The sequence below is a fragment of the Hippocampus zosterae genome, chromosome 18 (genome assembly GCF_025434085.1).
Source record: "Hippocampus zosterae strain Florida chromosome 18, ASM2543408v3, whole genome shotgun sequence".
NCBI lineage: Eukaryota > Metazoa > Chordata > Actinopteri > Syngnathiformes > Syngnathidae > Hippocampus > Hippocampus zosterae.
This window is the reverse complement of record NC_067468.1, coordinates 11,384,835-11,410,170: the sequence shown is the minus strand read 5'-3', so window position 1 is coordinate 11,410,170 and position 25,336 is coordinate 11,384,835. Positions and strand designations below refer to the sequence as shown.

Sequence of the window (25,336 nt, the reverse complement as noted above, 5' to 3'; positions counted from 1 at the left end):
CTATGTTTCATTACTTTTCCTTCTAAGTAAATGTAAAAAAAAAAAGTAAAGTTTACCAAAGTATTTTTTACACAAATGTATGTGCTACGCACAATACCGAGTGTGAATACTTTCGCCACCTCTGGAAACTACAGTTGGAGGAAAAAAAAGATGGAGAGAGAGTCTGACATTGTTCATAACTTCGAAACAGCGTAAGTCGGGACTCACTCAGGACCCAACAACTTGCCCTTTTCTTGTGCCGGCTTGAAAAACTTACTAGCCCACGCACGCACGTGACGTCATACGTCGCCCCACCCACATATTTGTGTAAACCACCTTGCGTATGGAAGTATGGCGACCCCAGCAACCACCCGACAACGAGTACTCGGCCAAAAGTTCGCCGCCGCTTCCCGGTGTACGTGAGAGGCGATGAATAGCGGCGGCTCGGCAACGAAGAGCGCGGCGACAGCGAAGCGGCCAGCGGCGGCCTCCACGCGGACACGACAGCAGCCGTCGGCGGCGTCCGGCTGACGGAGGACTCGAAGTCGCCTGTATTCTTCCAAGTGGAGTCCGGTTTTTGGGGGTGGGAAGGGGGGAGTCACGGACGCGGAAGTTTGCCACAAAACTTAGTGTCCCGGTGGCTGGAATGAAGCAAAAGTGTTGAATTTGGAGATGTTTATGTTGCGAAAAGTGCTCGGGCGAGGAGGCGACGCGGCGCCGCCGACGACCAACTGTTGACTGCTCCGTGCACCTTCAAAGAGGACCAGAGGCTAACCCGAGTTAGCCTCCATGGCTATTTGCACTTGTAGCTTGAGTTGCTCGGCTAAGCAGCGGGATTTAAGTTTACAACAGCACGTAAGTTGCCGTTCACCTGCCTGTAGGCCTTACCAGGCGTGTTATTGTTCCACACTTTCCACTTACTGACTTGACTAGCTCTGCGGTGAGTTGCTAGTTGGCAACTTTAAAGTTTGGATAACAATACCTGTTGTGCTATGCTAAGTTTCTCGTAGTTGTATGCAGGGTCGGCCAAAAGTAGGCATACCCTTTTTAAATTAACGAATTTGGGGAAGGACAGATGGAAGGAAGCCAAAATGGAATAATGGAAGGCAGGAAGGAAGGAAGGGAAAAAGGTTGGAAGGCCTAATGGAAGGATGTATCGAAGGAAGATGAACTGATGGAAGCATGGGAGAATGAATGGAAGAATGATACAAGGTAGGGATGGAGTGTGGAAATAGGCCAACGGAGATGCAATATTTGATCACGAAATGATGGGAAAAAGGTAGCAAAAGCAGGAAGAATGACAGGAAGTTAGGATGTATGAATGGAAGGATGGAAAGGAGCAGGGAGGGATGAATGGATGGAAGAAGTGAAGAAGGTATGCACAAAAGGAATGGAAGGAGGAGGGAAAGAGATGGAAGCCATGAAGGAAGAATAGTTGGAGGAAAGAAGGCAGTGGTAGGCTGATGGATAAGATAAGATAAGATATCCTTTATGAAAAAGGTTGAACTGAGGTATGTAAGAAAGGAGGGAAAATAGGGAAAAAAGGAGCGAGGGAGAAAAAGGGATGCTGGGCAGGATGGAAGGCATGAAGAATAGAGGGTACAATGGTTGGATAGTGGAAAAAAATGGAGATTGAAATGATGGGTCGGAGGGAGGGATATATGAATTTGAGGAAGGATGAGAAGCAATAATGGAGGTATGGATGGTATGAAAACAAGGAGGAAAAGAAGAATAACATTAATTATAGAAGGTAGGAAGGAAGGAAATTAAGGATGGGATGAAAGAAAGGGAAAGAAGGTAGGGAGAATTGAAAAGAGGACAGAAGATCAAATGGATGGATCATGTGCAAGGATGTGAAGCAGGGATGAAGGAAAGATAGAATTGTCGGGAGAGAGGAAAGAGGATAGAATGAAAAGTAGGAAGGACTAATGGGGAAAAAAGAATCGGAGGGTGGGTAGGATGGAAATAGGAGCAAGTGGAATGGAGGGATGGCTTGTATGAAGAAGGAAGGAAAAATATGTAAAAGAAGGTCATTTGTTTTTATGTCCCCGGAGACCACAAGAACAAAAATGGATGGATGAATGGAGGTCTGCCTCATGTACTTGAATTCAAAAATCTGTCCTCCCGTTGCCCACAGATTCCGCCAGCACCCAAATCCCATTAATGCATGTTAAAAAGCGGCACGCTGGAGTAGCTTGGACCTGCAGAACAAATCTGCGTCACACCAGGGGAGGACGCCCCGACTCTGGGAGGACTCCTCCAGTCTCCTCCTTTCCTCCTCCTCCTTCCTTCTGCCGACTGGCCAGTTGTCGGTGGACTGAGTCCGGCCCCGAGAGTCCCGGCTGCGGCCTGGCACCCTTCCCTTATGGGGCAGCAGCCGGGGAAGTTTCCCGGGGACCAGAGGAGACCCAGTCTGCCAGCCTTTATCAAGGGTGTCAAGAGGGAGTCCACGCGCCATGGGACGCAGCCCTGCAATGTCTTTGCAGTGCACGGTAAGAGAAAGCACCCCCCCCTTACCTCCTCCATGGAAAGACCTCTTTTGTGTTCATGAAATTTATGACTTGGTTTGCAAAAGCTGCAAAATATCCGACAAATGATCCAAAGATAATGTGGGACATTTTTCCTCTCGTAATATTACAATTAAAAAAAATAAAAATAATTCCAATAATTTGATCATCAATTAGTTGTCGATTAATCGTTGCATCTTGAGTTCATACTAATATTACAGTTTAGGCGGTGACCACTTTTCTTGATAATGTAAGAATTTATAATCTCATGAATATTGCTATAATCATCTCAAAACATTTTAACTCAAATATACAACTTCCTTCACATGCTACTTATTAAAATATGCCCCATTTATTCCCATGGAACGTTTTTAAACTTCAAAAATACCTGAATTTTGTAACCCTCCTTGTGACCTTTGTTGACTTCCAATTTGTTCATATTCAGAACCATTTTGGCCATGGGGGGGGGGGGGGGGAGAAATCAGAGTACGGTCAAACTATTGCCTTTACAGACAATGATTCATGTTTTTGCTCTCTAAAACCGCTCCTCGGTAGCTTGAAAGTGGCTTTGGATGTTCACATACCCTTGCGAATGAAGTAATGGGCAGAGATTGTGGCGAGTCTGTGGGTGGGCGGGGTGACCTTTTTGGCCCATGCGCATCTTGATCTCTTCATGTCGATGAGACTCGTTGGAATTGATTTCGTCTGTTGTCTTGTTTTTGTGATGAGTTTGTCAGAAGTCTTTCAATTCGAATGAGTGGGTCGCCGCTGCTTGATTACGTTAAGCTCGGGCCATTGATCCCGTGGCTGAGAACGCTCGCCGAGAAAGTTGAAGTTGCATAACGGCGCTGAGGAATATCAGTTGAACGTGTACGGGCAGCATTGAGTCAAAATCCCGGAGAATCTTGTTGGGTGCGCTTATGTGGCTCATCGGGTTTGAATGACGCTTAATATTAGAAAAAGTTACCTATAAAGATATCGCAATATTACAAATTGAATCTAAAAACAATATAATACATGCCTTTTTTTCTCTGGAAAATATTCAACTAAAATCTTCGTTTTAAGAAAATATAATCTCAAATAAATCTTGCAAAGATACTGCTTTAAAAAATAGATGTGCCGGCACTTTTTTTTCTTGAAAGTTTCCTATTTTCGGGGGGGTTGTGTAATTTTTTTTCAAAAGTAAAAGTTTGGAAATTGACAACTTTTTGTTCCATTACTTTTCCCCCCACAAAAATACAATATGTGACTTTTATTTTAAAATTATAACTTTAATTTCAAATGTACGACTATTGTTGTAAGACTATAATCTTGAAAGCCTTTTTTTTCCAAATATACAACTAAATTCTTCTAATATTGCAATTCAAATCTGAAAATGATTCGAATAATCTTTTTTTTTGTTGAAACTATACGACTTTTTTTAGACAACCCCCCCCCAAAAAAAATGGTAATATCACAACTTCAATCCAGACTCCGACCTCAGTTTTGTTGCCGCTGCCTTTTTAAAAACATACGCTAGCCTGCACGCATACTACCGTTTTTTTTTAAGCGAGCGTACATTTTACCGTGCCTGCATCCAATAATACAGTGCGTCTTATGTATTGTGTTATTATGTGTCAAATGCAGAAATAGTACCCCGTAACCGACACCACGCCTTTTAATTGAAGTCCTGGGGGATGTGAGTCACAGTGCAAGAGGAGGGCAGTGTCAACACCATATTTGACTTTGTCTGCTTGTATGTTTTGTGTGTGTGTGTGTGTGTGTGTGTACGCCGGCGACGCGCCGCTTCTCCACGGGCAGGTTGAGACCTCTCGCCCCGCAGCTGGCTGGGAGCGAGACAGCGCAGGCAAGTGGCGACCTGTCTTGTCGCGATGGCATCGATGCGCTTAATTGCAAATAGCGTGACCAGCGTGCGGTTTCGTGTCGTTAAGTACATGTGACGAGGTCACGTTGAACATGAACAAGCGAAACGCTAGACCTCAGTGAAGTTGACCCCGTCGTATTGCCCCGATCATATTCATTTGTTTGAACCCCACAAAAACAGCAACGATGTTGAGTTTAAGAATTAAAAATAACTTAATTAATTTAAAGAAAGAGAAACGCGCTCACTCCACAAATTGTTCATTATAAATATACACAGTAATATCATAAATAAATATGTAAATATTTTTTGTTTCACAACAAAGTGGCTCGGTCAGCTGCAAAAAAAATTAGATCGGATCGGTGATCGGCTTCAAAATCCCGCTCGTGAAACGTCTGGATATGAAACTTTTTTTTTCAACCGTAGTTTGGAGCATGTTGATGGTTTAAACTATCAGAATGATGGTCGTCTCCTCATTACTACACTGGCTGCTGTCAGAAAGCATTTTGCAATCTTAATGATAAATCCATCTGGAATGTAGCGTTTTTTTAAACCATATGTCATCGTCTTTTGAAGACATCATTTTAGTTTCATGTAGTAGTAGCCAACAGAGGGCAGCACAGTGTTTGAGCACCACTGGCTCACGGTTCAAATGTGGGTACGTATCCGGGCTCCTCACTTCCTGTGTGGAATTTGCACGCTCACCCCCATACTTGCGTGGGTTTTCTCCCGGTACTCCCACGATTCAAGTGTGAATTTTGCTGGCACATGCCATCACTGACATCATTTGATTTGTGTGCGTGTGTGTGTTTTTTTCTCCCCTCCACGGCAGCTGCGTTCAAGTGGGTCCGCGGTAAGTGGATCTCTTTTAGTGTGTCACCGGCTCTTTCTTGGCTGGAACTCGTGGAATCTATACAGTCTAGACCCCAGATCTCCTGCAATGATCCCCCTGGGGTCCTGAAGACTGGGTGGATGTCTGTATGTATGTGTGTGTGTGTGTTTTTGATATGCGTTCGCACCCATGCAGCAGGCGCCTCAGAGTAACTCTTATACACGCCAGCTGTTGGGAAATTTGGCGCAGAGGGGCGGGAGCGCGGGGTGTTGTTCCCAAGTGGCTTGCCCTCTTGCTATGGGCCAAGCCGGTCCGTCCTAACGGACACACACAGATAAGTAAGTGCCCCCCACCCCTGAATCGAATCTTGCCCACCTGGAGGTAAGTCCGACACTTACTGGTGAGCGTTTGAAGCAGGTGCCCGTGTTTGTAAATCATCAGCGTCAATTGCCGCAGAATGCCAGCTCATGATGCCCATTTGTCAGCACATGATGACATCACATCCCCCCCCAGACATAGACCTGATGTAATTTGAAGAATTTCAATGAACAGGCTCGTTTTTCTCATGAATATTCAAAATGTTGGTGCAATTTTGGTTTGTGAGTCTCATTAATTTGGTGTGGAAACAGCTGTGCTCCGATTGGGAGCTGCCGACATGCGGGCGTCCCGCGACTGCCATGTCGCTTTCATCATGTTGGCTCCCTTGAAATTGAGCTGGCCTCCGGCAGACTTGTGGCCGGCAACGGTTTACATTCAGGCGGCAGCGAGCCGGCCTGATCGTCCTGGAGAAGAAAAAAAAATGGTCCTCCTTTTTTCTTCGCCTTCATGGTGACGTAAGGGGTTCTGGACAATGGAGGGGTGATGAACGTCATCTGCAATTGCTTTGTGAGTGCACTCTGTACTAAAGCGTCTATTCAGTTAACCCCCTTGGTAAATTTGAAAATCTTAACTACACCAAAGTCTTTTGTAACTTGAAAATTAGTTTGGACGTTCGGCTTTCCCTTCGACTCTCTCCCCTTTGAAAGCCGTGTTCTCACCAAAGGAGGTAACACTCTTACGCAATCGAAACAATCATTCTTTTTGGACGAGTTAACTTGTTAACCATCACATTTTTCTGTCTGGTGTCACAGCGTATGAGAGATGTGTTAATATGTACTGGGCCTGTTTGCAGCGGGTACACCCGGAGAACTAAAACAAACACGCTTGTTTTAATGCACACTCTAAATTGCCCGCACCGTGAATGGCGGCTTTCTGTGAGTGAGCGTTGTGATTGACTGGCGGTCAGCCCAGGCGGGTACCGGCTTGCTAGCAAGCGAAATCCACACAAGATAAGAAGGAAGAGCTAAAGTGGGGTACACCGATAATTTGAGCATTATTATTATTTTGATCGGAGGCCTAATTATTTGATGTCTCTCAGCGATTATTATATTTCGAACAATTTTTTTTCCCACCTGGTAGGCTAACTGCTAGCTTGTAGTGCAACCAGATTATTGTTCTCTCTTCCTTATCCACACAACATAAGATGGAAGAGCTAAAGTGGGGTACACCAATAATTTCAGCATTATTATTATTTTGATCGGCGGCCTAATTATTGGATGTCTCTCAGCGATTATTATATCTCGAACAATTTTTCCCCCGCTGCTAGGCTAACTGCTAGCTTATAGTGCAACCCGATTATTGTGCTCTGGTTTTACATCACTAACTAATGACAATGTTGAAGGCCCACTATAGGCTCCAGAAGGACCCGGCGCTGCTCGGCCTCGCTTGGCCTGGCTTACGTTGCTTACGTGAGCAGCGGCACCAATCAATCGTGGTGGCCTCAAGTGAACTGCGCAAGCCTCCACTGCACACGTTCAATGCGCGGGATTGTTCCGTAAGATTTCACGAGTGGCTTGTTGCAGTCAGTTTTTTTCACCTCTCTCTCTCTCTCTGATTCAAAATATGAATGTGGCGACGTCGCAAATTACAGCCCATCTAATACCCAGAAGCTTTCACATAGACAAAAAAGAAATCCATTTGTGGATTTAAATCAGTGAGAGACACCAGGCTGCAACCAAGGCGAAAAACACGATATATATATATAGGACGCACATTGTGTTTTGCAACAATGCGTAACCATATTTAAAATTTCATAATTGACTAGTGGATGAAATAGCGAAGCTTGTGTTAAACATTTTAGCTTTGCACTCGCAACCCGCCAGCTCCATTCACTGGAATGAGAAAGAGATCTCCATTCAAAGGAACGAAAGCTCGCTCCTAACATATAAAATCAGGCTGATTAACTCATTCAGTACCAGCCAAAGACGTTTAAAAACGTCTTTGGGTGTGAATGAGTTAATGTGATGTCACCCCCCCAACCCTCCCCCAATATCGGTACGCTAGTTATCCGTCCGCTAATTGACGCGCCATCATGTCAAATGCTCAATTCTGGTCTGATTGTCGTCGGGTTGTCGTATGTTCTGCTTTGGTCAATTCTGCATTCCACCGTGGCTTGTTGGTCTTGTCGTCGAACTGTTATTGCAAAAGATGTCAACATGCGCTGGGTTTTCTTGTGATTCATTTTAGTGTTGGGCCAGAAGCGTGTTGAGAAACAAATAGAGCCCTGGAACAAAGTGGCAGAGTCGCATCTGCATTCCTCTCTCTCATATCTAGTACAATACTCTTCCCTTTGTCCCATTTATTTTTTTGTCTCCCAATATATTCTTTGTCATTTTGCAGTTTTTTTCCCAAAGCATTGTTTTGCTCAAAACAATTGAGGATGTTAGGCATGTCGGTTTCACACAAAGCGAGTCTTGCCAGGCTTTTGTTGCAGTTTCTGACTTTGTGATTTGTTTGCTATTTTGCTGTTTGTTTGCTATTTATTCATCACCGTCTTGTTCTTTTTAAATTAAAAAAAAATACTGATTCCTGATTGTCTTGTGGCCACCCGCCTGCTTTCCACTCCATATGGTTTGCACATTTCCCCTCGAAAAGAGCAGCGATCGTCGGCACCGCGTATCAACATACATGCAACTTGTCTGCCGCGATACAAGACACGACTTTTGTCTTATCGTGCGATGATTTGTCGTCCGTTCCTTGCAGCGACCCCATTTGTTGCCGTCTCCATATAAAAGATTTTGTGTCTGTGGTAAACCCTCACACTCACACAAATGCGTTGCTTCTTTTCTGTTTTCTGTTTTGGTCCCAGCACTCGACTCTCCTGGAAGAGAAAATATGCCGTTTTGTGCCAACAATATGAGTCAAATTGAGTAATACAACAGAATACGACTTGATTACAACCTTCAACGCGCTTAAGGCTGGTTTGCATGTTCTTGGCCCTTTTTTTTACTCAGGCCTTCAAGAAATGAGCAACCTTTTTCTGATTAATCACCTGGTTCTTGTCGTCCTATTTAAATGATATTCCAAAAAGATGGTCTGGTTTTAACTAGCCCAGTTTCATCCGTACTGCCGATTGCTGCAACGGTGAACTGACAGTCTATAAGTCAACCTCGCATGAGTTGGAGATTGGCTGCAGAGAACCTGAGACTGCCTGAGCAAATAACATACCGGTCTGCGTTCAAAAATGCGTTTTGTTAGAAAGCGCATGATCGCGTCGGCTTTAGTTGAGTAGCCCCCGTTACCAACACGGACAGATGCGAAAGCTGCCTTTGTTTTGTTTGCAACCATCGGATCTCCCTGCGGACAGTTCTTGAGTGGGGGAATTATGTGCAACCCAAAACCTCCTTAACCTCATTTGCGAGTCAGACACATTCTTCGCAAGGCCATAAGTATACACACACACACACACACACACACACACACACACACACACGCACACCATATAAATACATGGTACCTGTGTTCGATTCGGATATGGTGGTGACTTAACTTATCAGTGCCGCAATGTTTGGGGTTTTTGTAGTGATGAGCTTTCAGCCATTAATTGAATGACACGGTAAAAAAAAAATGTATGCAAAATGAAAACACTTGCAAGGAGCATTGAACAGATGCTATTCCTGAACAAACTGTGACTGCAGTGCCTAACATTACTCACCAAGCTACGCCCCCTATAGGCGCACATCGGTACGCACATGTACTGCAGTGTGTGTTTAATTCCACTCATTTTAGTGCTTTGTGTCTATGATCTTGTTTTTTTTTTTTAAAATTCCATAACGTCTCACAGCTCTTCGCCTCAGCTGAAGATGGCAATGTAGATTGAGCTTGGCCTTTTGGCTCAGCTCCTTCTTCACTACGACAGACAGAAGCAATGTCCGCACAGCGACAAATGCCGTACCAAATTCAGCTGCCGGTTTCCCGCTCCGTTGGAGAAAATGGTTTGGAGGAGCAAATTTAAGTTAAGAGATTGCTCACACAGAGCAAACGGAACTTGTAAGTCAAGGCACCGCTCGCAGTATTTCGGTGCCCTTCTTGCAGATATTGCAGCGCAGCCTCGAATCTCGGCGCGACCGACATGGCTTCGCCGCTCTCCCTTGCTCCTCTGTAATTAGGTTTGCTCAGCTTATACGGCAATAAATCTTGTTCGGCGACGGCCGGGACCGACGCCAAGTGCCGCCCGCCATACGTTTCAGGCACTGCGGGACGGTGTAATTGTGTATTTATGCATGTCCTCGTCGGTGCGGCGGGCGTATAACTGTGTATTACCGATTTGTCATTAACAAAACCAATGTAGACTTTCATAGAGAGTACCTTTCATATCGAGCCTGACATTAGTTTCATTTTTATCGTGGCACGTAAAAAAAAAAAGAAAAAAAAGCAAACGCAATGCCCGGTTCGTAATTGATAGTTGGGGAATGAAATATGACTGACTGACTGGCAGCTTGTATTTATTCACTTGCGTATACTTGATAGCCCTGCGGCGGCGCTTAGAAGAGCACCAAGATGGCTGCTCATTATTTCCTTTTTAAAAAATTTTAATTTATTTCCTAATGATACTTGAGTGCGGTAAGTCTTGAAAGTATTTGGTAAGTCTTTTTTATTTTTATTTTTTTCCGAGCCATTATTTGAGATATATATATTTTTGGTGCACTGTTTGTAATCTCGAAACCTGTTATGCCTATACAACCGTAACCCGAGGACCCCTCCCCATCCGTTAATTTGCGAATGGCGCCGCCGCTCCACAAAGAAACAGCAAACATCTGCGCTCGGCATTCCGTAATGCGTTTACATTTTTTTTTTCACTCGCTCAGCACTGCATCACGCGCATGCGTTCTGATTGCCGCCAATAAACTCGTCCGAAAGGTTTATCCAAATGCGTCCGGAGGCATTGCATGTCTTGGAAAAGTCACCTTGGAAATTGGGCAAAATGAACTGAGCGGTCCCAGACCCGTTTTGAGCACGGCGCCGGTGTTGCCAGGCTTAACATATGGAAGAAAGAATTTTAGCTCTCGTGCGGAATTAAATCACCGCTGCACCCCCCCGTGATCTTCTCAGTCACGAAAGATCACATTCGGGGCCACCTTTGTCGACGAGTTCCACGACTGAAACCTAAAACAACTTTTGAACGGATCGTGGTTATCCCTCCCCATTATGGGCTTTACCTTTTTACGTCCTGAGCGTTCAAAAGATTCCAGAAAGCGGTAGGCGATGTACGTCAGCTTACAGTGCAACGCGCTAGCTTGATTATAAATCACATTATTCTCCCTATGATCTCACTCGAAAACAATGTTCTTCATGTTCCTCCATCTGCAAGCCTTTTTTTCCCTCCCCCCCTTTTTCCACCTTGGTTTTATTGCCCCTAGACTTCATCCTCTCACCCCCGCCCCCCCAAGCCGATATAGCCTTGTGGTAAATGAATGAGCGCTCGGAGAAGGCCCGCATATCCTAATTGCGTGGTTATTAGCGTAAAAGAGGAATACAAACATTTGCCGTACCACAACTGTTACAGCGATGTTGTGCCAAGACGATTAAGTGTGGAACGCAAAAATGTGATGCGTGTGCGCAAGTCAAGATCGACAATACCTCTGAAACACCAGTAGTGTAAAGTGCAAGTATTTAATCGTATTTTAAGCACATCAGCAGTTAAGGCTATTTAAAAAAAATCTTGTAGATTTTCGTATTTAGTGCATCTTCTACAATACAGTGAAACTAATCTACAACAAAATCATGTTTGCGGCAAGAAATTTTTCACAACAGGGAGTTTTTCACTGTAGCAAATTTTCTCTCAGATGTAAACACACACCCACACACAAAACGTATATGTGTACTCTTTATTTTTATTATAATATTGTACAGAGTGCAGTTCGATTTCTTGGATAATGTATTTTATTTTGCTTCCTCCATCTTTCATTTTGATCACTTTTAACCTCTCTTCCAGCGTCAGAGCTCTTCTTGTCTTAGCTGCTTGACATCCACCGGTCGATTTCGTAGCCATTTTAGCAATGTAACGTTCGTGCTGCGCCTGAAACTAACAATAACAATACTTCCTGTACTACTGCACATGTGTAAGCCGGAGTGGTGGTTGCTGTTGCCGTTTCCGAATGAAGCAGCAGAGGTCGCTGTTGGATTAGACTTTTGCGGAAGGCTTGGTTTCGTTGTAGTGAATCTCGTCGCGAGGGAAGATTAGAGAAAAAGATTTCGTATAACGGAACAGGAGGATTTTCCGTTGTAAAGGGAGCAAAAAAGTGGAAATGGCTTTCATTCATGAAAATATTTTCCCATTAGGGGGGTATTTTCACCCATGTAGGTTTCGTTGTAGAGGAATTTTACTGTAAATGTTTTTTTTTTTCCCGCCAATCGTTGTGGTCCCGCTGTAGTCCAAGCAATTAGCGTCGGTGCCTTTTGCATGCTTAATTATTCCTCTGCATGTTTAGATTTCAGCTATTTGGGTCGATCGAGCAGAGTTGCGCGAGCGCAACCTTGAATTATGGAGTGTTTGGATGAGAGACAGCTGAGGCAAGACAGAAGAAAGAGATTAAACATGTGTTGCGAGCGCTCGGCTCCTGCCAAGGATTAGTTAGCCTGTCCTTCCTCATATGGGCAAACCAACCGCGGCTGTCCCCAAATTCCCCGACTGACGTCTTTTTGAAAAGCTAAAAAGTTTCTCTCTTTCCTCAAATACATTTGCTATCGTCACCAACAGCGGAGGGACTATTGCTAGTTTGCGGCTCCTGATTTTCTTTTAATAAGGCCCGAGCGCTATCCAGCACTAATTCCTTAACCTGTAAACATTCCAGAATGGAGCAAGAGCGCTCGGGAAAGAGAAAAAAAAGGAAAAGGGGGGAGGGGAGGAGGAGCTTCTTATAAGCATCGGATGACTTCAGCAGAAGGAAAACATCAAAAGCTCAGTGACGAATCAACTTTTTTAAAGACTTCACTCCGGAGCGTCTTGCCTCACGATGCGTTTTGTGTTTTCTGAGCGATTGTCTTCCTTCGCTCTAATGTGTGGGTGCGCGCATGTCGTCTTTCTCTCTTATTGTGTACGCGCGCGTGTGTGTGTTGCTGGCGTTGGGAGGGCTCAGCTGATGTCATCGAGTGCAGCGAGCCGATCCTGAAAGAAGAGGCCCTTTGTTGGCAGCCGTAAGCGCCAAGTCGTCCCTGTGCCTCGGCTCCGCACTTGCGCAGGGGGTGGCGGGGGGGGGACAGCAGAGAGAGGAATGGCACCACAGAGACGGCTCGCCTGCCCGCTCATCTGACACAGTCGCGAGTCCCGAGCCAGATCAACGGACACGTCCCCCCGGCTCCTTTTGGGATCGAATACAACTGCTACAAAAAGAAAACAACGAAAAGTGAGCTAACCGGAATCGCAGGAGTTGGGGGGGTGGGGGGTGGAAACATGGAGAGGCTACGAAAAGAAAGTTTGTAGTCTTTTTGCTTCTTGTTTCACCAAGTGGACAGTCAACAGGATTCATGATAAAGAGCGATACGGTTCAAGAACCGTTCTGGATCACTTCTCGTTTTTTGTTGTTTTTATTGTGCTTTTTTTTTTTTTTTTGCTTTTTGTTTGAAGCATTCGCCTGTTGGGACACATATAAAAAAAACTGGCAGAAGTCTTGATTTCAAGCGTGAAGGGAAAGAAAACAAATGAAAATGTTGGAGATTTGCCTGAAATTGGTGGGGTGTAAATCCAAGAAAGGGCTCTCGTCCTCCTCCAGCTGCTACTTGGAAGGTAAGCGCCCCGCACGCTCTTTTGTTCGCGAGCTTGACTTTGAATGTATTCAACGGAAGAGATGCTTGAAAGTCGAAGGGGGGGGGGGGGGGGGTAAGAGTGGCTCGCAACCACGCAAGGATTTTTGGCTTTGGTGGAAACTGCGGAATGGGGGGTGGGGGGGCGCAGCTCAGGGGAGGTGAGGGAGGCCAGACACACTGGCGAGCGGCGGAGGGAAGAAGTGGAAAAAGAGAGAATACACGGAAATCTGACTCCCCCGGAGCCTGTGTCCCACTTTACTCTTGCTTAAGAGGAAAGTTGCATCGAATCTCCAATTCGCACTCCAAAATCGAATCTTCCCGACGACTCTCATCAGTCATTTAGAAGTTTTGATTCAAGTGTGGTCTTTGTTGCCCGTGACTTCTTATATTGTGTTCAACGCCGGTTCCTAAAGCGAGTAATTGATTTAGACGCCGGCTAATAAAGCACATGAGGAATTGAAGGAAAACCAGGGCACGCTCCTCCAGGCTTTTTTATATAATGGACATTGCGAAGGAGTTGTGTTGTGTTGGAAGAAGACCCCATGTGAGCCAAAACATTGTGCAACCAAATGATTTAATCATCAGCACCATGTCCCCCCCCTACTCCCCCAAACTCCCCTCATGGTGATGACGGTGATGAAGACTCCAAATTTTAAGACCATCTGGATAAACAACATTCCATTGGGAGTTTTGACGCAACTTGAATTTCTTCATCCTTTTATTGGAAATTTGCAATTCATGGAACAGTTGGGACGTTCCACTTTCTTTCAATCTTCGTTTGGGCATCTGACAAAATGTCCTCGCCCCGAGAACAAAATTCTCTCTCTCCATTTGATTAATTGACTTGAAATTCAAGAGATTGGAGAATCGCCGTCAGAAAAATGCCAGCATCATATTCGGATGGCATTGCGACATTGAGATGCCTGCATTGCAATTTTCCAGTTTCTTAGTCCTTTCAACAGCCACCGAATTTTGACTGAATGAACAGCACCTTCAGAGGATGTTCAGCCAGACACCTTTTGTTGAGTTTGAAAATTGAGAAACCCCACAAATTGGGGGAACAAAAACGGGAGTCGGTTTTTACCACTTCTATTCCGTGTGCTAGCCAACATAGCAAATGGCGCACTGAACCATATCTGTTACCATGGTGACCTGCGAGGGTCAGCATCGTAAGCACCGCCCCAGGTGCCGACCAAAAGGTACAAAGAAGTTACTCGAATAAGCTCGGCGAATTGTTAGCCGGTAATTAGTTTTTTTTTTTTAAGGGGCAAAACATCACTGTCATTTTGAAAGGTCAAGAAAGGTTTGATCGCGTCCAATTACTTCAACGCGATAAATCGGTGAATAGCTGGTTTTGAAATCAAAGGAGTGTAAAAACTGTTGGTTCAAAAAATATATATAACAATTAGCATAAAGTTAACAAACATAATCTTGCTCTCAGGGGCCACATAAAATGACGTGGCGGGGGCCGGATGTGGTCCCAGGCGCATTGAGTTTGATACCGGCGACTTCCAGTTTCTTTGATGGTTTCCCTCTTTTGAAACCACGTTTTTGTTTCCAAGTGGTCTGGTCTTTCAAGGGAATCCATGTCTTGCATCATCGTGCAAGTATTATGTGCATTTCTATTGCTCAGAGCGACGGAGCCGTGGCCATAAAGTTTTTACAAGTTACATACACACCCACACAGACACACACACACACACACTGTTCCACTTAATCATCTCGTTGTCATCTCAGCCACGCAGCCAGGGCATGCTGTAATTTCTCCTACTGCAGTGACTCTGGAAGACCCACAGTCATCTTTTTCTGTTTGTTTTTGCTCCATCTCTTGCTCCTTAATTCATCCGGGTTTCCGTTTTGGGTGGGCGTCATTCTGCTCGGTTTGTCGGTGAGTTGTCACCCTCTCACAAAGGCCTGCGGTATTTGCGGCACCTTAAGTGAACGTGTGTGACAGAGGCCGCCTACACACTTTTTCAGTCCAGGCCAAACGCTGGCCGTAAGGAATGTTTTGCCCCCTCAAAGTCTGTTGCCTTCGCCTGTGGTACTCCTTTTTTTTTTTTTTTTTTTAATCACTCTATGGATCCCTATGTTACAGTAAAAGAAGCATTCAACTTATTACTGCCTTTTGGTTTACTTGTCCGGCGGTCTAGTTGTTAACAGGAAGCTTGAAAGACAAACACAGCTCATTTTCCCCTCGCAAGTTTTTCCCCTTTCGAATCCTCTGCACTTTCCCAGCCTTCTCTGCCACACCTTCATAGACTCCTGGAAGAATTCATCTGGCATCTTCTACGCCATCTTGATGTGGCGCACATCTCTGATGACCTCTTTGAGCTCAGGGAAAGAGGGGGACAAAAATGGTGGCTAGGAAGCTTTTTCTAGCATGTTCATCTCACGGCCAGGAAGTGTCAGATGCTCGGGGCATTGTGAGCAGCAGGCGTGTGGTGGTGAGGCAACCTCGCGTTTTGATGCTACAACTTCCGAAGCGAAACATCGCAGGATCTCTTTTTGGATCCTTTTAAAAATCTTTATACCAGTTGACTGTAGCCTTGGCAGAGATTTAGAGCTCCTTACCTTCACAGCGACACAGTTGTAATGTCCTTATCAGTTTTCTTTATCATGATTCGTTCCCCCTTCGAGTCAAGTTGATCATACTTGAACAAAAACTCTGTAGTAAGACCCCCCCCCCCCCACACACACACACGCAACAACGCCCCAATTTTGGACCCTTTTGTTAATTTTAACAGTCAAGAATTGCATCGAAGTCCCATGTGTGCCATTTCTTACATTCTAATTATGAAAGACAATATATCCCTCTGTCCTTCCATTATAAACATGGTGGGGGGAGAGGGAAAAAAAAGGAACTTGCCTGGAATTTTGATTATGCACACGCATGACTGCCTCCTTTTGTCTCCAGTAGCCTTGAGGTGAAATTACAGCCTGGTCGTCAAGTTCATTTTGTGTGTGTTTATAAAAACTGCTTCTGCCACTCAAGTTTGTCCTTAGGAACATTATTGTTATTTCCCCCCCCCCCAACAAAAAAAAGGGAATTCGTAGAGGTTACCAATGTAATGTGATTCTTTTTCTGTTGCTTTCTAGAGCTGTTAGGCTCGTCGCTCAAGGAATGTGCGTGTGTTGTCGAGGGGCTGCGTCCTAACGTCTTTTGAGAACATTTGCGACAACAGCTGCGCATGTTTCGGCCAAACTGCTGCTCAAAGTTACTCCTCCTGCCAGTGACTTTCCTTCAAATGTTTGCATTTTCATTTGACTTTACTTTCTTTTTATGTTTTTTTTTATTTTTTATTTTGCTCTCCGATATGTATGATTCAAGCTAGCTGTCGCTTTAACAGAAAGCATGCTGTCGGGATTCATTCTCACGGTCCGATGCGTGCTTGTTGCTCAGGTAGGAAATGAAAACTAAGCCAGGATAATCCAGGAAATGAACAGCTACCGGGACAGACGGAGAAACTACAAGTTGCGTGATATTACTCCAAACAGCTCGTCGAATTGTCCAGCGGTAGAAGGCCGGCAGAACGTTTGAGACGATGCATTCAAACTCCCAACGTATCGTGAACAAGTGCAAAGACGAACGTTACAGAGTTCACGCATACCAAAGATGCCGACCAAGCTCTCCCCGCATGGTTGGATTTCCTCGCATTCCTGTCCACTTCCACACGTGCTTAAACGTCTGTTTTCTCATTTTCAGAAGCTCTCCAGAGACCAGACTTTGAGGGTCAAGGTCTGACCGAAGCGGCCCGTTGGAACTCCAAAGAGAACCTGTTGGCCGGACCTAGCGAAAATGACCCCAACCTGTTTGTGGCGCTGTACGACTTTGTGGCCAGTGGCGACAACACACTCAGCATTACGAAAGGTAAGGGCACAAATCAACATTTTTGCACTTTTTAACCGTTTGAATTCTAACGAGCGATCGATATGAACAAAGTCAGCGATAAATTACAAACGATTTAGTCAAGGAAGATGCATGTTGGGATTGAAATAGGACGCAGCAAGCACTTTTGAAATTACGTCAAAATATGATTATGTAATGTTGTAAAACACAATACTTGTGCCGTCTGCGTATGCTTGGCAGCAAATTGGATTCGTACACTCAAGATATATCGCCCGGCCTTATTTTAACGCAACCCCAGCGAATGACAGCGGATTTACCGTGTAACGCTCTACAGATGGCCTCAAATCATCTGCGCAATCTGCTTATGCGCTTCCTCTCTGGTTCTCCTTCTGTTTTGTGTCTTGCACTCCCACACTCAACTCGGGTTCCTCTTTTGCCGGAACACCACGCCGTAAAAAAACAACCAACCCAATATGGATCGGTCAGACAAAACAGAGGAAGGAAGAAGAGAACATCTGCACTTGTGTGTGGCAAGACAATGCCTTGGATGTAACGTTTGTTTGTTTGGGGGGGGGGGGGGGTTCCAATAAATGTTCCATGCTAAAGGTTAGTCAAATAGTCAAGTCAGGTTTTTTTTTGTTCATGATCACGGCAGTGTAAACACAAAAACACCAAAGTCGGATATCATCAGCTAAGAAATTCAATTGGACTGTAAACACAGTCTCTTGGTAATAAATGTTGTTTATCCAACAAAATGGGTCAGATTTGAAAAAATAAAATCACCTCGGCTGACAATAAAAGGTTTTGAATGGTCCTCTAATTTTGCTTGCAGGCGAGAAGCTCCGCGTGCTGGGCTACAACCACAACGGCGAGTGGTGCGAAGCGCAGACCAAGAATGGCCAAGGCTGGGTGCCGTCCAACTACATCACCCCCGTCAACAGCTTGGAGAAGCACAGCTGGTACCACGGGCCCGTATCGCGCAACGCCGCCGAGTACCTGCTCAGCTCGGGAATCAACGGCAGCTTCCTGGTGCGCGAGAGTGAAAGCAGTCCTGGCCAGAGGTCCATTTCCCTGCGCTACGAGGGGAGGGTTTACCACTACAGGATCAATACAGCATCCGATGGCAAGGTGACGCCGCGCTTTTACGCGTTACACTTTAATTGCCAGAGTGCAGGCCCGGGGGGGGGCATCAGTTTAAGTGGCCCTTGAAAGCAAATCAAGCATGTCAACTTTCATGACGCCTGCTAAAGTCTGAACCAAAATTTCAAATAGTCAAATGTCATCCATGATGACGATGTTTGAACGAGCCATTTTTCTTGACTTCTGATTTTGTGCCTTGCTCAACATGAAGCTGATAATGGTGCAAGGAACCGCGAGTTAGTCTGTTGCCGTCCAGTAATTGAAGATTAGACTGCCTGTCGCTATATGCCACTGGCATCGACAGAAAAAAAAAAAAAAAAGACGAACTCATTCACTCCCAAAGACGTCTTTAAACGTCTTTTCAGACTTGGTCCAGAATTGGCTGATACTGAATGAGTTAATGATGCCACAACAATAATAATGAGAGATGCCATGAACATTTCAACATGATTGATTTCTTGCAAGAATTGCCCCACACTTTTTTTTTAAAGTCGCTTATTCGTGATGGGCCCCAAAAGTACTTATGATGAAAAGCTTCGTCGATCATGACCCATTCAAAAAAAAAAAAAGCACTTGTGGGCCACCGCTGCCAGCCATGCAGCAAGGTTAGCCAACCTCGAGGAGCACTGAGCAATGACAAGAATGCAACTAAGCACCAGTGTGCTGCACGTAATGACCAGCAGTCAGTGACGCCCATGCATAGCACACACAGACGCGGCCAAGTCTGCTTTTCCGCAGCTCATAATGCGTTCTGTGCTTCCCACCGAGATGCAAAAGGCAGATTCGGGAGTTCCTAATTGTCGTCGCCTTCCTCCCGCCAGCTGTACGTGTCGTCGGAGAGCCGCTTCAACACGCTGGCCGAGCTGGTGCACCACCACAGCACGGTGGCCGACGGCCTCATCACCACGCTGCACTACCCGGCGCCCAAGCGCAACAAGCCCACCATCTACGGCGTGTCCCCCAACTATGACAAGTGGGAGATGGAGCGCACCGACATCACCATGAAGCACAAGCTGGGCGGGGGCCAGTACGGCGAGGTTTACGAGGGCGTGTGGAAGAAGTACAACCTCACCGTGGCCGTAAAGACGCTCAAGGTGCCATTCCGGTCACATTGCGTTCAATTCCACGACTCAGCACTTGACTAGTGTTTTCGTTCGATACTTACTTTTACCCAAGTCATTATTTGGAGGATAACTTTTGCTTGAGTCATATTGTTCTAGAGTACCGATCCGCTTCGGTCCAAAAGTTGGCTCCTCAAGTCATGACTTGATTAAGTTACCGGTCCCTGAAGTTGACCAGGGCCTCAACTTGACATGTGTGATTTTTTTTTTCCACCCCCACAGCAACTTGTGACTCGCTTGAAACTTTCAGGTTAATAATTGATTTACACATGATGTATGTGGGAGAAAAGTTCTCAGCTGTTGTCTGTTTTTTTTTTTAAGATGCTACCACCAAGTGGTTGTAGGGTGTAACTACAGCTAGCCTTGTTTTGCTCTTTTCAGGAGGACACGATGGAAGTGGAGGAGTTCCTCAAGGAGGCCGCTGTTATGAAAGAGATCAAACACCCCAACCTGGTGCAGCTTTTGGGTAAGGCAGCTTGAATTTGAACGAAAGACACCGTGCCGACGTGCGGTAATTGAAACCTGAATTCGACAACGATCTCGCTCAACTTGAGGTTAACGGCGATACGAATTTGGAACCGTTTCATCCCTACAAACCACATGTGAAATTCACTGACATTTTTCTTGTGTGTCCACACCAGGCGTGTGCACACGGGAGCCTCCGTTCTACATCATCACAGAGTTCATGACCCACGGCAACCTGCTGGACTACCTGCGGGAGTGCAACCGAGAGGAGGTCAACGCCGTGGTGCTGCTCTACATGGCCACGCAGATCTCCTCCGCCATGGAATATCTGGAGAAGAAGAACTTTATTCACAGGTGGGCCTTCTTGCTTGTAAGCTCACACGGAAATAATGAGACCAACGACTTACCAAAAACAGTTTGGGCGCGGCCTCTAATGCTTGGGTAGGATTGGTGTGGAAAAATGTGAGACGGCAAACACTTCTGTGATGAATTAGACGGGAAATTCCACTGACCACTGACCTTGCAAATTGTGCTTGAATGGGCAAAAATATGCTGCAGACACACTCCAAAATTTTGCTGATCGTCATCCCAGAAGTGTGAACAGCGAGTGAAATGTTTAAAAAAAAAATGAGAGGGGGCATGAAGATTCTATTGTAGTTTGTGCCGATATTTCGTCCATATGGTGAATTTGGTCAGACAGAGTAAGCGTACATGCAATACATAAAACAACTCACATGTGCAGAGCGATGCGACATAGTTCATTACTAAAATGACTGATTTCCTAAATTGCAGGACTCTGCCTCACTTAAGGAAGCTAGCTTAATGCTAACACACACTGTAAAACACCATGCGCAGGAGAATGAAACTAGCATCAGTGTTGCGGGAGTAAACAATGGATTTTTTGAACACAAACAGTGCGGCAACACATGTAAACAGACAGTAGAACAATACTCAGTGGCATATATTTAACGTCTGCAAAAAGAAGACTAATATTTCTGCAGCTTAAATCAATAATTGCAAAATGACCCCCCCTCCCCCGCCGCATGTTTTTGTTCACATCCAAATAAAATCCACATACCCCCGGCCTCACCCTCACTCACCCCTTGCGCGCTCTCCCGCAGGGACCTCGCCGCCCGCAACTGCCTGGTGGGCGAGAACCACCTTGTAAAGGTGGCAGACTTTGGCCTGAGCCGGCTGATGACGGGCGACACGTACACGGCGCACGCGGGGGCCAAGTTCCCCATCAAGTGGACGGCCCCGGAGAGTCTGGCCTACAACAAGTTCTCCATCAAGTCCGACGTGTGGGGTAAAGCTTTGGGAAAACTCTGTTTTGTTAGCGTAAAGGTTGAGCCGACGCTACTGTGCTCGGGTTAAAATATAGCAACTCCTTTGACTAAATATATTGCGTGCTTTATTATGATCATCATCTGTCTGTATTCAAACTGGACTGGTGTGCCGCACCCGCAGCATTCGGCGTCCTGCTGTGGGAGATCGCCACCTACGGGATGTCCCCTTACCCTGGCATCGACTTGTCCCAAGTGTACGAACTGCTCGAAAAGGACTACCGCATGGACCGACCCGAGGGATGCCCCGAGAAAGTCTACGAACTCATGAGGGCCTGTGAGTAGATCGAGTGGTGCGACGGTTAGCATACCGCTGCGCTGTTTTCCATTCTCACGAGCGTTATCAACCCCCCACCCCACCCCTCCCCCTTTAGGTTGGAGGTGGAACCCTTTGGAACGTCCGTCTTTTGCTGAGACCCACCAAGCCTTCGAGACCATGTTCCAGGAATCCAGCATCTCCGACGGTGAGTCTGGAACTTGTTGGGTTCCTTCTCCTGTTACACGCTTGCTTGACTCGATGTATATTATTAGAGGTGGAAAAGGAGTTGGGCAAGAAAGGGAAGAAGGTGACGTTGGGCTCCATTCAGCAGGCTCCAGAACTTCCCACCAAGACCAGAACGCTGCGCAAAAATAAGGACAGCCGGGACGGAGACAGTCCAGGTAAGAGGTGGTTCCTCGAAACCACGGGATGGTTTTGGCGCTGAGGCCTTCTTCGGTTTTCGTCCGAGGATGGCGGTTAGTTAGCACAGGTGGTGGTTGCCTTGCGTTTCAAATCTCGGCTCCAAACGTCCTGTGGAGATTTTTTTTTTGTGTTCCGAAAATGATGTGAGCACCGGTCAACTATCAATTTTAATCAGAGATGGCTTTGTATCACCCCAAACGTATCTTTGAAAAATGTGTTTACTTTTTTTCCGAGCACCTCAGACTTTTGATAAGTGATATCTCAAAATGAAGCTTTTTTTTCCCCCAAAATATGCAGCTGGCCGATGTTGCAGCTTACTGATCTTGTTCCCTCCTCAGATCCGGCGGACCCTGACGTTACCCTGCCCTCACCGATGCTCCCAAGGAAAGAGCGCCCTCTGCTGGACGGCAATCTGAACGAGGATGACCGGCTGCTGCCAAAGGACAAGGACAAAACACGCGGTGGCTTTCTGAGCCTGATCAAGAAGAAGAAGAAGAACGCCCCGGCACCTCCCAAGCGCAGCTCCTCCTTCCGGGAGATGGACATCCACACCGATCGGCGGGGCGGCTGTCCGGACCCCCGGGACGGGGACTGCTTCAACAATGGTGGACCTTTGTCCATCGGCGACGCCGCACATGTGCTGGAATCCTCAAAGTCTCTGGCGACTAACAATAACGGCACAAACGGAGCTCCCACCTATCCGGGACCGCTGTTCCCCCGGAAGAAGGGCGTCCCCGCTGCGCCCGGACCCGCCGGCAAGGCGGCAGTCACCCCTCCCAGCGAAGACGAGGTCATGACGAACTCAAAGCGCTTCTTTTGGTCCTCCAGCCTTCCCGCCGGCTCGGACGGCACCCAGTGGAGGTCCGTCACCTTGCCGAGGGACTTGGGCCAGAGACACTTTGACTCGGGAACCTTCGGGGGCAAACCGGCGCTCCCCCGCAAGAGAACCAGCGAGCAGAAAGGGGATCCCGCCCCTCGAATGGGCACGCTGACTCCGCCTCCGCGTCTGCCCAAGAAGGCGGAAGAGTTGCCGGATGAGGCGCCGAGAGACGCCGAGCCGAGTCCCGGATCCAGTCCCAAGGCTTTAACCCCCAAGGTAGTCAAGAGGCCCGGGCTCCCGGAGAACTCCAAGACCAGCGCCCTACACGCCGAGCTGCTCAAGCCCAGCGTCTTCCCGGCATTGGGCGCCGCCGGAGATGAATGCCGGGCCCGGCGCAACAAGCACACCAACGACAGCCGAGAGAAGGGCAAGTTCCAGAAGCCCAAACCGGCTCCTCCGCCGCCGCCCGCCAATGCCAAAGCAGCCAAAACCGCCCGTGGTCAAGATCTCCCATCCCCTTTGTCAGAAATCAAAGCTAAGGGGCTCCCGTCCGCCTCGGAGCCCCAACACGGAACCGTTCCCGGCGAGGGAGCCAAGAAGCTGCCCCCGAGTTGCAACTCCAAACCTCAACCGCTCAAGACCTCCGCCTCGGCGAGCGGCTCCCTGGGGGGTGAGCCGGCCGCCTTCGTCCCCCTGGTCAATCCCCGCCGTTCCCTGCGCAAGACGGCCCCGCGCCAGGCCTCGGAGCGCACGCCCAACTCGGCCGTGACCCGCGAGATGGTCCTGGAGGGCGCCGAGCAGCTGCGCGCAGCCATCGGCCGCAACTCGGAGCAGACGGGCAGCCACGGCGCCGTCCTGGAGGCCGGCAAGAACCTGTCCAAGTACTGCGTCAGCTACGTGGACTCCATTCAGCAGATGCGCAATAAGTTTGCCTTCCGCGAGGCCATCAACAAGCTGGAGAGCAGTCTGCGCGAGCTGCAGATCTGCCCCGCCGCCTCCGGGGGCGTCAACGCGCAGCAGGACTTCACCAAGCTGCTGTCTTCCGTCAAGGAGATCAGCGACATCGTTCAGAGGTAGCGGAACACGGACAATATTGCTACCGACTGAAATCTGCCCGCTCGCCCGAAAGCTGGCGCCGGTACTCCGGATACCACCTGTGGTCTTTGCGGATGCAAAAAAGGAATTGGGACGATTTTGGAGTTTGAGCCGATGTTGAGCAACTGTGAACGAGTCGTCGTCATCGTCCTTGAAATCTCTTCCTCCCTCAAATGCAGAAAAAGTGCCCGTTTGCCTCCGACCGAGTGCATTGCACCCGGAATCCATTTGTGCCAGTCAATCCCCGACGAAAGGGTTTCCCCAACTGAGGGGCGGCACCCAAACGTGCCAAACGGGATTTTTGGTTCACGTGTTCTTTATCGCAGTGTTTTTGCTTACCGTTATTTTGCCGAGGCACATGTTTTACAAACAAAAAAGTCACCCCCAAACAAAAATGCCACCCAAAGTATCGTACTTGGAGAGGGTGCAAAATGTTCGTATGCAGTTGGAAGCGTTTGCCATTTTATTTGTTTGCCTTCTTCATTTGTTTATTTGATGCATCTTTTCTGATGTGCATGGTGTGAGAGTGAGTGTGTAAGTGTGAGAAGTTTGTGTGTGCGCGCGCGAATGAGGATGTATTATAAAGTATTTGTCAGTGAGCGTGTAAGAGAAGGAGAGATGTTCACGGGAACATTTATGTATTTACTTGTTTGTGTGAGTGTGTTTTAAAAAAAGGCTTCCAGCTGTGTATGTACTTTTGCACCCTCCGTTTCCGGAATTCTGTCCTAATTTCGTTAGCAATGAAGTGAAATTTGGGCACAGGGGTTGGTAATCAATCAGTTTTGCGGCGGACGTCGGCGTTACGGCGTGACGTCATGTAATTTAGCGAAATTCGGGTCGCACGGTGGAACGTGGCGGTGAGGAGTGTCTTCAAAACGTTTGTCAAACCCTGACTCATGTGACAACTATTCAAAGTGTTCTCTTCAGTGCCGTGCGAACGCCTTTTTTCTTTGTGGCTCATCTTATGTCGCCAAGATGGCGACAGCCAAGTAAGTCGAGTGTAACTGTTGATACGTTGTGCCTTCGAGACTTTAATGTTAAATGGCCATACAAAAAAAAAATGGAAAGGAAAAGTCAAGCCCTGATCTAGTGTTGGACTCTCAACGGAACTGGACAGTTTATTAAAAGCCATCAGTAGCAGCTTCAATACATTACAGACTCGAAAGTGCGAGTGTGTGCGCGCGTACGCGGCAAGTGCGGAAGGGCGAATGGTTTTAAGTGTTTTCAGTATGTGTGTACGTGTTTTTATAATTGCGTGTGTGTGAAATTGTGAAACGTGAGCAAGTGGACTTTGGTGCCGCGGTACAGTTCCGTGTTCTTTGCTCTCAGTCGTACGTACCACTACCCCTTTGGGTCTTAAATCTCGTCACCAACTTGTAAATATGTTTTCTTACGCCTTTTTTTTAGCCTCACGGTGCAATTTTGTTTGCAATAAAATGACAAACGCTGAAAAATGAAACGTGTTGCTCAAACACTTTAGCTCTGAACAGCCCTTGTGTGTGAGATCTGGAGAAAACACT

General features: G+C 46.8%; 1 protein-coding gene across 3 annotated transcripts; it reads left to right on the top strand.

Annotated features, from left to right (window-relative positions):
• The first annotated feature begins 292 nt into the window (after positions 1-292).
• Positions 293-25,275, top strand: abl1 (c-abl oncogene 1, non-receptor tyrosine kinase). Of its 3 annotated transcripts, none has more exons than XM_052051350.1 (12): positions 293-834; positions 2,117-2,471; positions 17,007-17,171; positions 17,983-18,278; positions 19,112-19,384; positions 19,793-19,877; positions 20,053-20,230; positions 20,998-21,182; positions 21,344-21,496; positions 21,594-21,683; positions 21,751-21,879; positions 22,240-25,275. In XM_052051350.1, the coding sequence occupies exons 2-12, from the start codon at positions 2,345-2,347 to the stop codon at positions 23,796-23,798; spliced, it is 3,240 nt and encodes a 1,079-aa protein (XP_051907310.1). In that variant the 5' UTR covers positions 293-834; positions 2,117-2,344; the 3' UTR covers positions 23,799-25,275. The 3 variants fall into 3 exon arrangements, with proteins under 3 accessions (XP_051907310.1, XP_051907312.1, XP_051907311.1); XM_052051352.1 differs by having other exon boundaries at positions 294-834; positions 21,810-21,879; positions 22,240-22,389; XM_052051351.1 differs by lacking the exons at positions 293-834; positions 2,117-2,471 and adding an exon at positions 12,263-13,283.
• The last annotated feature ends 61 nt before the right edge of the window (positions 25,276-25,336 follow it).

Bases quoted from the DNA above. Each gene is read 5' to 3' on its own strand.
- abl1 (XM_052051350.1), top strand. From the start codon at position 2,345: ATGGGGCAGCAGCCGGGGAAGTTTCCCGGGGACCAGAGGAGACCCAGT. The intron at 19,385-19,792 runs GTGCCATTCCGG...TGCTCTTTTCAG, and splicing joins TGGCCGTAAAGACGCTCAAG to GAGGACACGATGGAAGTGGA. The intron at 20,231-20,997 runs GTGGGCCTTCTT...GCTCTCCCGCAG, and splicing joins AAGAAGAACTTTATTCACAG to GGACCTCGCCGCCCGCAACT.